General features: G+C 44.8%; 1 protein-coding gene across 23 annotated transcripts; it reads left to right on the top strand.

The window, feature by feature from the left end:
- The first annotated feature begins 135 nt into the window (after window positions 1-135).
- LOC122612494 lies at window positions 136-13583 on the top strand. 23 transcript variants are annotated; one of them, XR_006325627.1, is made up of 16 exons: window positions 136-514; window positions 5901-6376; window positions 6550-6672; window positions 7479-7580; window positions 7644-7823; window positions 8036-8245; window positions 8771-8982; window positions 9044-9461; window positions 9686-9712; window positions 9935-10141; window positions 10242-10668; window positions 11557-11716; window positions 11785-11892; window positions 11958-12113; window positions 12301-12932; window positions 13188-13582. XR_006325627.1 is itself a non-coding variant. In XM_043786160.1 (14 exons), exons 1-14 carry the CDS (start codon window positions 5888-5890, stop codon window positions 13234-13236), a joined length of 2775 nt encoding a protein of 924 aa, XP_043642095.1. In that variant the 5' UTR covers window positions 5830-5887; the 3' UTR covers window positions 13237-13580. The 23 variants fall into 23 exon arrangements, 6 of the variants coding, with proteins under 6 accessions (XP_043642095.1, XP_043642093.1, XP_043642096.1 ...); XR_006325619.1 differs by lacking the exon at window positions 136-514 and adding an exon at window positions 5549-5607 and having other exon boundaries at window positions 5830-6376; XR_006325620.1 differs by lacking the exon at window positions 136-514 and having other exon boundaries at window positions 5830-6376; window positions 12301-12313; window positions 12668-12932; window positions 13188-13581.
- The last annotated feature ends 56 nt before the right edge of the window (window positions 13584-13639 follow it).

Genomic DNA, 13639 nt, shown 5'->3' with positions numbered 1-13639 from the left:
TGGAATTTGCAATGCTTCCAGTTAATTTAGATAGCAAAAAATGCAACTAGACATTTTAGCATAAATAAAAAGTATTGTTATTGTTTGAAATTCGACTTTTTTCAACAAAAGATCAATTGTTTTTATCCATTTTAGTTAATTTTACGGAAGTTTGTAAAATTCTTCACACGTCTACTCGATTTGCCTCGCTTCCCTCTTCGCCTCTCCTTTATCGCCATCTTCGCAATGAACAAAGTGACAAAAACATAAACATAAAAAAAAAACAGAATAACAATAACAAACGTAACGAAAGAAATTCATCATCAAGGCGAGAAGAGAGCGACTATCTTCTATCTCGCTTCGGCGAAGTAATTAGATAAATAATTTGAGAAATATTAAGTAATAAAAGACGAAACGGCATTATTTTTGAGACAAGAATAATCGGCAGTGTTTTGGTTGAATTTTCATTTTTGGCACTAAATCGAAATTCGTAGGAATATTATTTGCTAACGTGGCCTTTAAAATTCGGTCAACCGTGTGAGTAGAGCATATAACAATTCAGTGAAAACACCATTTGTTTACTATGTGTGCCAAGCTTTTCCGCCCGTCACCACCCCCTATTCGCCAACCCACCACCCCCCTCTCCACCACCTCTCTCTCTCCTTTATCGATTTGCGTTTTGCACAGAGAAATTGCTGGCCCTAAATTACTGGCTCTGGAATTTAATGAAATTTTTATATTCGGCCACCTATCTCACGTGCAAACCATACTGAAACCCACGCACATGATTGCCGAATACCCACAAATACCACAGGGCTTTCAAGGCTTTTGTCACTAATCAATCACGGGGTATTTGCAATTGCATTCTATAAACATGTTTCCTAACACCTGAAAACAAGAACATTTCGGCCGACAAGCCGCAGAATCAGGGCTAAAAAAGGGCATAACATATGTAGTTTACGGTTATGGCTATTTTTGTGATTTCTCCCCAAATAACGCCAAGCATTTTTTACTTCCACGAACCACAAAACTTGCAACACACTCGTCCTGCGGATTCAACAACTATAATTACACATCTACAAATTGCGTTCTACGATGCGGTAAGTGAAACAAAACCAGTTCCCAAAAAACAAAAAAAAAGAAAACGCCCTCATTTTATCGCACATCCACATCCTTTTTGGCCGAGCTCAGGGATTGCCCCATTTTGGGCTTGGTTCTTACTCTGGGTTTTGGGTGTGTTCCTAATGGCTCTATGAAGACGTTCCCGGCGATCCTCTGCGCGATAGAGGCCCAAATGGCGTGCTTCGTCCAGCTGCAACCCCCGTTTTGTAGCTCCGTGTCTCTCTCTACACCCCTGGAAGCCACCCCGAAATGTGGAAACTGTGTCACTGGCTGTTGGCGCAGTTGAAAGCCAGGAAAACTAGGCAAAGCAAAACTTTGCACTGCAAAAAACATTGTGTACTGCTACATACATTGTTAAATTTGCTTATAAATAGGTTAACACTTGCAGGTTTTACGCAAATAGATTCATATAATAAATAACAAAATATAGTACATTTTGCATAGTTTAAACGTAATAATTTAGTAACAAGTTTTTAAAACATTTAAACAGTTAATAGTGTGCATTACAAGTCGTTTACATTTTATTACCACTTAAACCTTTTCTCTGCCAGTTTAAAGTTCATTTTTAGACTGCCCATTTCGGAAAGTTAACAATAACTTTAGATAATTTTTTGCTCGTGTAACTGGCTGCAATTTCCAACCCCTCCTGGCATTCTCTTCACTCTGTGCTCTCGCATATTTTCTCTTTCACATGGCGCATCCTTTGCCGGTCAAAGCTTTTCCTCGCAAAAGCAACTTCCAGGAAAAAAGGAAAATTATGTTTTTGGGTAAACAAACAAATGTACCGTGAGCTGTGAACACTTTTTACGATTCCAACCAGATTTGTTTGGCGCTCGGCACGTTGACAAATCAATGCGGGTGGCTCTAAATTATTTAGTGGTTGCCCTGGCAACCCTGGCCCTCAAATGGCTGCCCAAACGTGGTCAAAACAATTGGCCCCGAAGTTCAAATACCTTTTAGCCAAGCGGAGGTAAGCGCGCTTGACGAGTAAACTGACCGCCGACTATATTTGCAGGCCAATCATTCAGATGGGGGAAATGGAAGCCTGGGGAAAAATCAATAGGCCGGGAGCAGGAAGTTTCCTTGAGCGGAATGCGTAACGCCTTCGTTCGCCTAGAACTCATGTTCACAGCGCGAAAATCGATGGGTTCTCGGGACCAGTTTGAATCGATAAACGAGTTTTTCAATGGGCCAAAGTCGAAAGGTTCCGAAACGCTGTTTTGTCTGCCGTCCCAGTGAGTTGTGTAAAATGATTGTGCTGCTGAGCTCTGAGCTGAACTTTGGCTGGCACACAACGGAAACACGCAACTGGCCCTTTCCCCTTTGACCTCTGACGTGGTCGCTTTCAGCTGCGTGCCTGACGTGCCACGGGATCACGCTGCGTATGCTTAATGTCTTTCGCTGCAAATCTAGCATACGCCCTGTCTGCGCTCGCCAGCCATTTCCTTTCGCCATTCGCATTTCCAAATTTAGACCCAACCTTGACACTTCGAAATGGCAAACACGACGAAGTTCGGTCGTTGATATCGATGCCATAGGGTAATAGATTAATAATAGGGCTATATTAAAGTGCAATTTCATTCGGAGGCTCTTCACGCATGGATGACTGATTAGAGCTTTCTCGGCGGCACGAGTGCACTTAAATAAATGGGTGTAGCCTGCCTAATAACTGGCATGACAAAATCTATGCATGACAGCTGGCACCTTGTATGCAATCAACTCGAAGTGATGTATCCATCACATACTCACTTCAAGATCCACTAATTTTAAAGGCCTTGGACACCCAAATTTAAAGACCTAACATAAATGCTGCTTACTGCTCATTGTAAATTACTTTCGAGTCTTAAAACATAAGCTGCCATTCAGCAGTAACTTACTTTCGAATCGTTAAACTTAGGCTTTTTTATTTATTTTTGCTCTGTGCAAATCTGAACCAGCGGCTTATCAATTTGAATGAAACACATACTCACTGGCATGACATCATGTTTGAGAGCATTTGGAACTGTTGGCGGTGCCGTCATTTGGCATATTTTATTGACCCATTAATGGAGAAGCCAGATAGTATCACTAGTGCAATGGCCAGGTGCCGAGATCCATATCGAGTCATAATGCCAATTCGTTAATGGCTATTAAATGCGATAAATGCAAAGACTGTGATAAGATAAGGCGACTCAAGTGTGTGTTCCCCGTCCAACTTAATGGGTTGATTCATATATTTTCTACTATATTTCGGCGACCTTCAGACCTGCGGTTGGTTCTACTCAGAACGCCGGCTTTCGATCGGCTTGGATTGGATTGTATTGGTTTGTATTGGATTGGATTACCCAATCTCTATTTTTAGCTCTGGCGTGGTAACGGAAATCAATTTTCAATATTTATTCGCATTTGAATGTGATTAGCAATGCGCACTGGGTGTGCATCTCAAAATGTTTGCACACCGAATGCCTCAGTACCTGAAAGTACTGAGGCCTCTTTGGAAAACTAAAAAGTAGGCACTAAGAATACTCTAAGAATGGCGGGTGACGCAATTGCCACAGGTTCTCCACTCGGAAGGCGGGGCCATTCAACCCGAAACCTCTGACCCCCTTGAAGGTTTGTGGGGGGCAATTAAAACGGAAGTACTGGCAACCTGTTGCCGTTGCTCAAGCCCATCAAATTCGAGCTTGGGAAGCGGGCCGAAGCTGAAGCTAAAGCTGAAGCCACTTGGCCAATAGTTTGCATGTGCCGCACACTTTCGCATTAATTAGCCAGGCCCAGCGGCTCTTCTGGGAATATGGGCTATTACCACACGAGCAGATGAGCTGTGCACATATTTCACACGGCGGCGAATGGCTCATATGTGTGGATTATTTTAATGAGGAGTTGGCGTAAAGGCACTTTTTGGGCTCAACTTGCACTCTAATAGCTAGCACTTGGTTTAAAGAATTAAAGGTCTTGGTGTTATATAGTACTTAATGCAGTTGCGGGCACTTTTCCCACACGCTGCCCGTTAGATCGCAGATCTCTGTCAATCAGGGGGCAATGGGAACATGTGTACTGGGGCGGCTGCTGCCTGCCCCAAGGGTGGAGAGGTGGGGAGGGGGATTGTGGCAGACGGCATTTTCCCCAACGCGATTTGTGTGCGCTTGCCAAGGGCTAAAAATAGTCGCGAGTACTTGTTGCTCTCGTAATCGCCCTCTCACTCGCACCTACCCACCACCCCCCGCATTTTCACGCCCCTCCCCGGCGCCCTTGGTGTCCACATAATGGCGAGGGGTCAATAGACGACGTGCCAGTGGCTGAGAATGCTCGAAAAGTGTTTTGTACTTGCTGGGATTGGAGAGTGGAAAAGCAGAAAGGCAGAAAAGCAGCAAAGCCAAGTGGAAAATCAGTGGCGCAGAAAGCCGAAGAATGCAGCGGGCGCAGGCAAAGAAAAAAGTTTTCTGAATGATTATAAATTTGAATAAATATGCAAGTGTGGCTGGTCTGTCCCATAGACTATGATAGTATTACTAACATGATAATTGACGTAAATATATTAAATAGGTAGGCTCATTCAGCTATAATTTTTTCCAGTGCTCACAAATGGCGTGCGTGGCTGTGGAGGAAAAGAGGCAAAAATAACACTGCCATTATTTGATATAAAACAGATAATCGCCAGCATAATAGCGCTTTTGTTATTGTTTTTCCATCGCCAAAAACGCTTAGCGCATTTTTGTATTTTTGTATATTCGTATTTTCGTGAAAATTCAGCAATGAATGGGACGAGGGCACGAGAAACGCACAATGTGTTTTCAGTATTAACTGCAACAAGTGGCAAGGGGAATGAAACGAAAACATGCTCTATTTGCCCCACAAGTCCAATTGTCGGCTGCCAATTCTCTCGAATGTTTTCTAATAAATCCGAGTAATGTAACCACCAGAAGCGGAAAGAGCGAAGGAAACTAGAAACAAACAGTGAAGGGTCTAAAAATAAAAGCAGAACAAACATATTATAAACAATAAAGTGAAGTCGTAAATAGGGGAACATCAGCCTTACGTCATCGCTTCTCCTTCTCTGTCGCGACCCAAAAAACTATGACGTCAATAGCTGAAGAATGGAATAGTTGGAGTCACGAACAAGCGAATGGGATAACAAGTGTTCACATCTCTGACACGAGCTACAGGCGCCGGCGCAGTAGGAATCGTATCTTTCGCTCGGATTCGTACTGTCGGATACAGATACCTTTGCATCTGAGAATGCCGCTCGCCGCGGAGAGCGAAGATCCCCAAAAGATACCATCCCATTCGAATTGATTTGCATGCGAGCCGTTTATTTCCTTTCCTTTCATTTCATTTCAGTTGAGTTCTGTTTCAGTTCGGTTCGGTTTGGTTCCGTTTTCAAATATTTCGATTTTTCCATTTCCACTTTCATTTCCATTATTTGTTTTAAGCAAATACATATATTTAAACTAATATAAACAATTCAAGTTGGAAATATTTAAACAATTATTATTTTATAACTTCCCGTGGATTGTGTGTGCTTTTGTGAGTGGCCAGTTTCTCTTTCCCAACGTTTCATATTTTCCCCCAAAAGAAAATTGTACAAATTCTATAAATAGAATGCGACGGCGACGGTTGGTTGGGAGGGTGGGGGATTAAGATCTTTCATGGCTGCCCCGATACACAAATTCCTCTCATCACAGCCCATTTCGGAGATGCTCTCCGCCAGAGCAGAGAAACACCCACTAAAAGACTCTATTCCCGCAGAACGACAACGACGATGATGACGCCGAACTGTGGGATTAACACGGCCTGGAACTGAACGATGGATCTAGCAGATCAAATCGATGACTATATCTGTTCGTTCGAGGGACTTGGTGACTTAACAATGGACTCCCTGGCCATCTTCATTTTCCTGTGGGCCGTTCTGGCCCTCTTCTCCGTGTGGCTGATCAAGCTGCTCTACCACAAGTATCTCAACAAGGACAAGGCGCCCAGTGCCGCCAACAGTCGCCAGACCAGCGTGGCCCCCACCTCCGCTTCACCCACATCCTCTGCCGGCAAGACGGAGAAGCGTCTCTCGGAGCCGCGCGATCTGCTCGCCACCAAGAGCAAGGTGGAGGGCTTGGACCTATCCAAGCCCCTGGCCGGCGCCTCCGGAGGTCGTGGTCGCTCATCGGCCTCGCCCTTGAACAGCGGTGGTGCAGCCGCCGGCGGTCCACGTCGTCGGGTGGTGCGTCAGAGTTCCACCGGGCCGGAGAATCGCAAGAAGCGCTATGTCCCACCGCCGTCGAATGTCGTGGGTCCAGAAACGGTGAGAATTTATATTAATAATAACCATACATAAATCACTAAACACTAAGAATTTGGAACTAAAAACTACAGAAGTTAATCTTTCTCCGGAATAAGAAGAATGATATTTAGATAAATGTTTATACTTTGATGTTTATGATCTGTAAATGACTCTATTTACCCTTTATTCTTCAGAGCTCCGTCACCTGGACCAGCCAGGTGTTCCGCTGGCTCTACAGCGACCTGGTCATCGTCAACGAGCTGCTCATGTCCTGGGTAATTGCCATCAACGACACGCTGCGCAAGTCCGTGGAGGAGGTGAGTCGCAATCGGCTGGGATGGCTAAATGACATCATATACAGCCATCCAGATTTGACATCATACATGGTCCGCACTCTGATGTCATGGCTGAGCCCAACTTGGTCTTTATTGGCCGGGCATTAACCTTTGTTCTTGGCCCGCCACGACATTCAACTTGAAATCGATGTTCAGCTGCTTTTGCCCCTTCTCTTCAGCCAGCTGGCGAACTGGGAACTCGCTCAGCCGTAACTGATGTCAAAACGCGTTTTGTTTTCAGTTTTCTATACCGTGTAGTATTTAGCTCGACGAGTTTATAGTGTTCAGCTACAAAATTGTGACTGCAAATCTAAAAGGTGAAATCTGAGACTGAAATAAGCTTATATCTGATTTTAAAGAGTGTTAAAAGAAGGCTAACTTAAGTGGGTTACCTATGAACTTAATTTGAATACTAATGCAACTAGTTGATTGATATGCATAATGGTTTTTCTTATTCATCACAACTCTAGTAAATTAAACTAAATAATTAATCTTTTTTTGGCCAGAGGGTATCCGCAAACTGAAATACATGAGCGCGCCTCGCTTGCTTTCCTGCGATTTGCTTTTTTATCGCCTTTTACGTGATCGGAGCCAGTCGTAGGCCAAGGTCGGAATTTAGTCGTTAGTCATTATCCCGTCTCTGAAGTGTAGCCCCAAAAAAATCGCACTGAATTACGCTGCCGCTGAATTACGTAATTCGCGCATAAAACAGCCAGCGATGGAAAGAGGAGCCCATCTGTTTGATTGAAGTGTTTAATGCATTTGTATATTCCTTCTCCCTTTTGCAGCATGGAGTGGCCGTTGAAGTGGTTCGAGTGCTCCCCGACAGTCCTGCCCCCGGATTGAATAATATCTTTTGTAATTGCGATGAAAACAATCCCGCTGATATGGTAATTAAATCAATTGCCTGCCAATTGGATATTTAATCACTTGAGAACTGCATATCACAACAGCTCATCACCTTTGACTGCGATGCAATGCCGGTGCTGCAGGTGAAGACCTTCCGCCAGAAGGCGGGCAAGGTGGAGACCTCCCACTACAAGGTCACCGTGTCCAGGTTCCGCGCCCGTATGGCCATTCCCATGAACTACAACAGCCTCAAGGGTGAGATGCGAGTCGAGGGCTATCCGGATGTGAGTAACTTTCCCCGTAGTGAAGAAATAATAGCGTATCAGCTTTTGAAAACGATTCATGAAACTGATTAAAGTTTGATTAGCTTGTTAGTAAACTTAAAGTAAAGTACATTTGCATGTTTCATGAGTGATGACTTGTGCTACTATTTTGACACCATTATAAAACCCATACCAAGACCATAATAACCGAAATACTACCTTGTTTGACTTAGGTTCGCATCGCGATGAACAGCGTGGGTGCCATCAAGGCCATGGATCAGGACGAACAGCAGCTGCAGACGGTGATCAGCGACATCCTGACGACGGCATTGCGCGACACCGTCTACCCGGTGGACTTCTCCATCTACTCCACCTGTCCGCGGGCCGAGGTGGAGCCCCTGGACCTGCCCGTAATCTATCCCGTGCACTATGACTCGCTGGCGGTGAGCGTCGGGAGCAGTGAGAAGATGCCAGCTCCCGTATTTGTGGCAGTGTTGTGTTTATTGTTCTTTGTACCTCGTACACTTGTCATCGCACACAGAACTCGACTTGCGACTATCTGTACAGTGTTGTCATCCAACGAAACAAACAGACACTTCTCATTGCTCTCGCCCTCACCTGTGTTTATGGAATTCGCCTTTTTCGATATCTATCTTTCAGCCCATCGCTCGTGTTTCCGTTGAGAATTCGTTTTTGTTAACCCTTTTGATCCCTGATGATCCTGGAAAGTAAAAAGAACTTTGTTTTGCGCTCTCTCTTTTCAGGGCAACCAATACTTTCAATATTATTACAATTACTAGTGTCTGTCACGCATTAGTTCCTTATTAAAGGCGAATTTCATAAGCCCCTAATTCCGTCTTTTTATCGCTCTCAGACCGAAGAACCTATCCCGTGACTACTTTCTTTTCTCTGTCTCTGTCTCTCACTGCACTCACTCATCGCATGTTGTCCTCCTACAATTCACACAGCACAACATGGAGCACCACTTGGGAGGCGTGGGATTGAGGGACTCGCAACACATGGTTTCCGGCCGTCGGCTGCTGGTGAAGATCGTCAAGGGCGATGGCATAAGGGATGCCCAGAATCCCTATGTGGTCATCGAGATGGACGAGCCGGCCCAGAAGAACCAGACGGGCACTCAGCGCGGCAGCAAACCCTTCTGGGATGAGCACTTCCTCTTGTAAGTGGTCATTGCTTTCATATTGATCACATCAATAATAATGCCTTTATTTTAATTGCAGTGAACTCTCCCCCCAATCCGCCGAGATCCTGTTCGAGGTGTATGACCATCCGGTGATTGCCTCAGATCCGCCCAAGTTCCTGGGTCTCGGCCTGGTTGGCATCGATGAGCTGGCCGTTGGACCCGCATCCACTCAGCTGCTGCAGCTGCAACCGCGTCCCTATGAGACGCAGCCCGTTTCGGGTGCCATCACCGTGGACTTTGTGTTCATCGAGGGCGCCGAAATCCCGGCGGGCGCCCGTCCACAGCGTCTCAAGGAGGCACTGCGTCTCAGCACACCGGCCATCAACGAACACATCCGGAATGGAGCCGATCTGGCGGATGCAGCCGTTAGAGCTCTGCAGGATGGAGCGCTCTCGAGCAGCGGAAGTGGCGGACAGCCCAGCAAGAGCACTTTGATCATCCACAGTGTGCAGCGGGTGAGTGTACATGGCCTAAATGAGATTCACGATTGCTGTGCAAACACATCTCTGCTGGCCAAGATCCGGAGATTACTGGATCACAATCGTGGCACTCAAAATTTTGTTTTTAGTGGTTTCATACATTTCGTGCCCTCCTTTTCCGCATTCTATGGTTTTATAATTTCCCTTTGTGTTTTTCTTTACCTTTATTTCATTTCATTTCCGCCTCCGATCCCGCCCAGAATTCGAGCAGCCCGAATGCATTTAAGGTAAACACCCAGACCTGGTCATCATTTCTTCAATCGTTCTTTTGAGTTATCTGAGTTACTGCGTCTCTAATCCCCGCCCTCATGATGGTTTTCAAGTCATGTAGGCTAGTTAGTATTTAAGCCAAGCTAATGTCAAACTGTTTCTCGTTCTGTTTGCTCTGCCTAACCCCCCAAATTGCGCTTTCCAATTGCCCTAACCAAATCCTCGATCGAACCGATCAGGTCGAGTTGAACCGAGATGGCCAAATCGAGGTGACCGAAACGGCAACGGAACTGGACCAGGCAGTGGCCCAGGCCTTCGAACGCGCCGCCAACGAGGCGCAAAACGAGCTCGAGCTGGAGCTGGCCAAGGAGGAGAAGGCCAGCCAGCTGGGTGAGGCACTCATCGATTCAGGTAACGGCACCGTCAACGAGGACAGCACCGCGGAGGTAAGTACACTGAGTTCAACACGTTCACCATGGCATGGCATGCAGTTTGAGTTTAGAGCTGGAGAAGATTAGCCCTTGATAACCGTTGAATCACTTGCAGTTTGGCCAGCCCAATGCCGCCTCATCGCCGAATGGCAGTAGTTACCACAACAACTACAGCCTCAATGGCAATGGCAACTCCAATGGCGCCGGTTCGGGCGGATATAACAGTCTGTCGCGGAACGGCGGTGCCCAGCAGCTGGCCCAGCACTCCGGATTGTTGGAGGGCCATGACGTGGTCGACGATCGCGGGCGCAGCAAAAAACGTAATTTCTTTGGCACCCTGAAGAAGCGGCTCAGCCGCTCCAAGACACGCACCCTCTCGGCCGATCAACCTAATAATAACAGTCATAAGTCACTATCAGCCACCAACTCGAATACAACAACAGCCACCGGATTCCCTCGAACAGCCACCGGAACCCTCAATGGTGATTCTTCCCGTTCATTATCTGTCGATCGTGGCACTCTGTCCAAAAGCAATTCACTTGGTAATTACCATCCAGTCACAGTCCTCCGCCAGTGTCCACGTTTTAACCATTTGAGCCCGGCTTACCGCACATTTTTTGGACTACTCCTGCATTCTGCTAATAGCTCTGCGAAGGAATATCATATTTCAAGTTCACCCCACTCGTATCAACTATTAACTGCCTATTGCACCGCAAAATTTCTTATTTCTAATACTTATATTAAGTTATTAATCATTTTGACTCTCTTAAAAACTTCCTTTTTAATAACTAAGTGGGACCTTTGCTTGATTATACAAAATGTAATTGGTGCTTCAGCCTTATTAGTATTAGTATTTACAAATCATGAGTCAAATCATTATTTTCCATACATTATATCTCATGAATAACTGGAATACTAAGTGTAAATTGCTTTTCTCCCCTAATGTTAAGTTTAAGTAGATATTGTACCATTCAAAGCTTGTAATTAACTACATGGTTATATGGTATCTGTATCTGTATTTGTATCTACATCTGTTGTCTGTCTTATCTTCTCTCCCTTAACACAATACTCATCTCAACTGCTAACTGAACTGTGATCCACAACACGAATCTGTATGTATTCCATGGTTCCGACACACGCACATGAAACACTTATTTCCTCAAAAACACAACACGGTTGAATATTTTGTACATATTTGGGCTTATTTTTTTGGATTTTGGCTATTGAATTCTCCTTTTATAATCTTTAATTCGACGTGGTTTTGATTATTTCTCATACTCCTTTCCCATTATTTTCTTTTGTTTATTTTCATATGTGCAAAATATGATTTGATGGGTCCTAATCGGGTGCTTGGTTTGTGTGCCACTCTCAACTTGCCACATAAAAAAATATAAAAAAAACAAACACACACTAAAATTATTAAAACGCAGGACCACGCATGGGCATTGGTCACTCCATCACCGACCACTCACGCCGCTCCTCAATTTCAGAATCCTCGGCCATCTCAGGCTTTTCCTCGGCTAGCAATAAAACCTATGTGCACGAGGCCTCCACCCTGGTGCTGGAGACCATCGAGAATGGCATAAAGCGGTGAGTTTCTATCAATTGCTTGCACTCTTTAGCATCTTATGAACTTGTGTCCTTTGCATCCCTCTTAGCCACTTCATTGTGCCTTTGGCCATCGCCCAGAGACCGCGCTGGCGTCGCAAGGGCACCAAGCTGCACATCTACAACGATCACACCTTCATCGCCAAGCATTTGAGCGGGTAAGCTACACACAGTGGCCATTAGTTTTGGTATATATGTTTCTAACGAACACTTGGCCTTTCAGAAGCGGTCTGCAGTGCTCCATCTGCATGAAGTCCATACCGCGGAGGCCCGGAAAGCAGGGCTACGAGTGCCGCGACTGCCAGCTGATTTGTCACAAGCAGTGCCACATACGGGCACCCCAGGCATGTCCCAATCCCACGGTGCTCTCCATGGAACTGTAAGTGCATCTCGATCCCAGCCAGCTTCTATCCTTATCCTCTACCCGATATTCAGATATTTGAGGGAACTACAAACTCCTAACCGATACCCAATACTAATTTATTAATTTCGTTTTATTTTTCTCTTTTCACACACACACACACAACACACTATACGCACGCACACCCAACCCAAAAAAAAAACAGAACGTCATTTCCGGTACTCACAGAGAGAGATATAAACCTAGTTAACTAAATCCTTATTTTGTGACCAATCCCAACATCTGATTACTTATTCTTTTGTAAAAACCTAGAGACCGCCAAATGCAGTTTGATATTTACCAAGAGCAATTTTTGATTTACTCACTCCTCTGAATTGGCGTCAGATGTGAAAATTTCCGCCTCGTTTTCCGGCTTTCGCTAGCATCCCATACCAATGCAATGTCACCTCGCTTGGCCACGCTGTTTCACAATGTGTATTTCACTTCTGGGCACTAATTTGAGCTCTTTTTCTCATCGCACCCCACACCGAATACCAATTACCATCACCGACCCACACACCACATGGACACAGGATGGCCAGTGAGGAGTAGAAGGGTCTCAGCCACATCACAGCATCTTTAGCCAGTTAAATACCATTCTCAATATGTGCGAGTTCATTCTGACGCCATTACTTTCAAAAGAACATACACAATCCTCCTTCGATTTCTTCGATTTGAACGCAAAAAAAGAAAAACAGAATATGAAAACAAAAACTCCAGGGTTCTAGATCCGTTCTGCTGCAGTTTTGAGAGGTTCGCGCATTTTCCAGTTGACCCCTTGGCAACTGGAAAATCGGGGTAAGCTGGCAACGCATTCGCATGAAGTTCCTTGTTCTGCTCCACTGTGTTGTGTACTAAATTAACACCCTCGTTCGGTTATGATCGCACTACGATCCATACTAATGCAATTGCTGCTGCAATTCCTTCTGAAGGTTGTTCAGTTTATTCGTTCAGATTCGGCCTAATACTGTTTAAAGCTTGTTTTCCTATTGTTTACCATTGATTGCACATGTCTAGATAAATTTAACGCTTGTTTTCCTCTTATTTTCACAGAACTAAACTTAATTCGGCGGCGGCAGACCGCAGCATACGGAAGCTGTGAATGTGGGGAATACCCTGGGATCCAAGCAGCCCGTAAACGAGAAACCTTAATCGAATAATACCCTAGTTACGCAGCACTGAAGGAGCTGGGCAAACCATCTTCTTCAGCTACGGAAATCCTCGATACATTACGTTATTTATTTATACACTCACGCGAACACAACACACATGTGCAATAAGTTCTTTGGATTCGTTTTTAACCCATTTCTCCGTGTCAACGTGCTCGAGCCCTTTGATATTTTGTATTTTCTACAAACACGAATAATAATTGTACAAAATAAAAGTGAAGTAGGGTTTTTTAAATTAAACAACAAATTCGGTGAATCAATAAAGTTGTGATCACTAATAAGAGCGGGTATCAAAGTAGCATTCTTTCTTTATTAATTAACAGCATTGGGGGTAAT

Source organism: Drosophila teissieri, chromosome 2R, assembly GCF_016746235.2.
Source record: "Drosophila teissieri strain GT53w chromosome 2R, Prin_Dtei_1.1, whole genome shotgun sequence".
In the NCBI taxonomy this organism is placed as follows: Eukaryota; Metazoa; Arthropoda; class Insecta; order Diptera; family Drosophilidae; genus Drosophila; species Drosophila teissieri.
This window is presented reverse-complemented; position numbering and strand designations above follow the sequence as displayed.

Bases quoted from the DNA above. Each gene is read 5' to 3' on its own strand.
- LOC122612494 (XM_043786157.1), top strand. From the start codon at position 5,888: ATGGATCTAGCAGATCAAATCGATGACTATATCTGTTCGTTCGAGGGA. The intron at 10,142-10,241 runs GTAAGTACACTG...AATCACTTGCAG, and splicing joins ACGAGGACAGCACCGCGGAG to TTTGGCCAGCCCAATGCCGC. The intron at 12,114-13,187 runs GTAAGTGCATCT...TTATTTTCACAG, and splicing joins ACGGTGCTCTCCATGGAACT to AACTAAACTTAATTCGGCGG.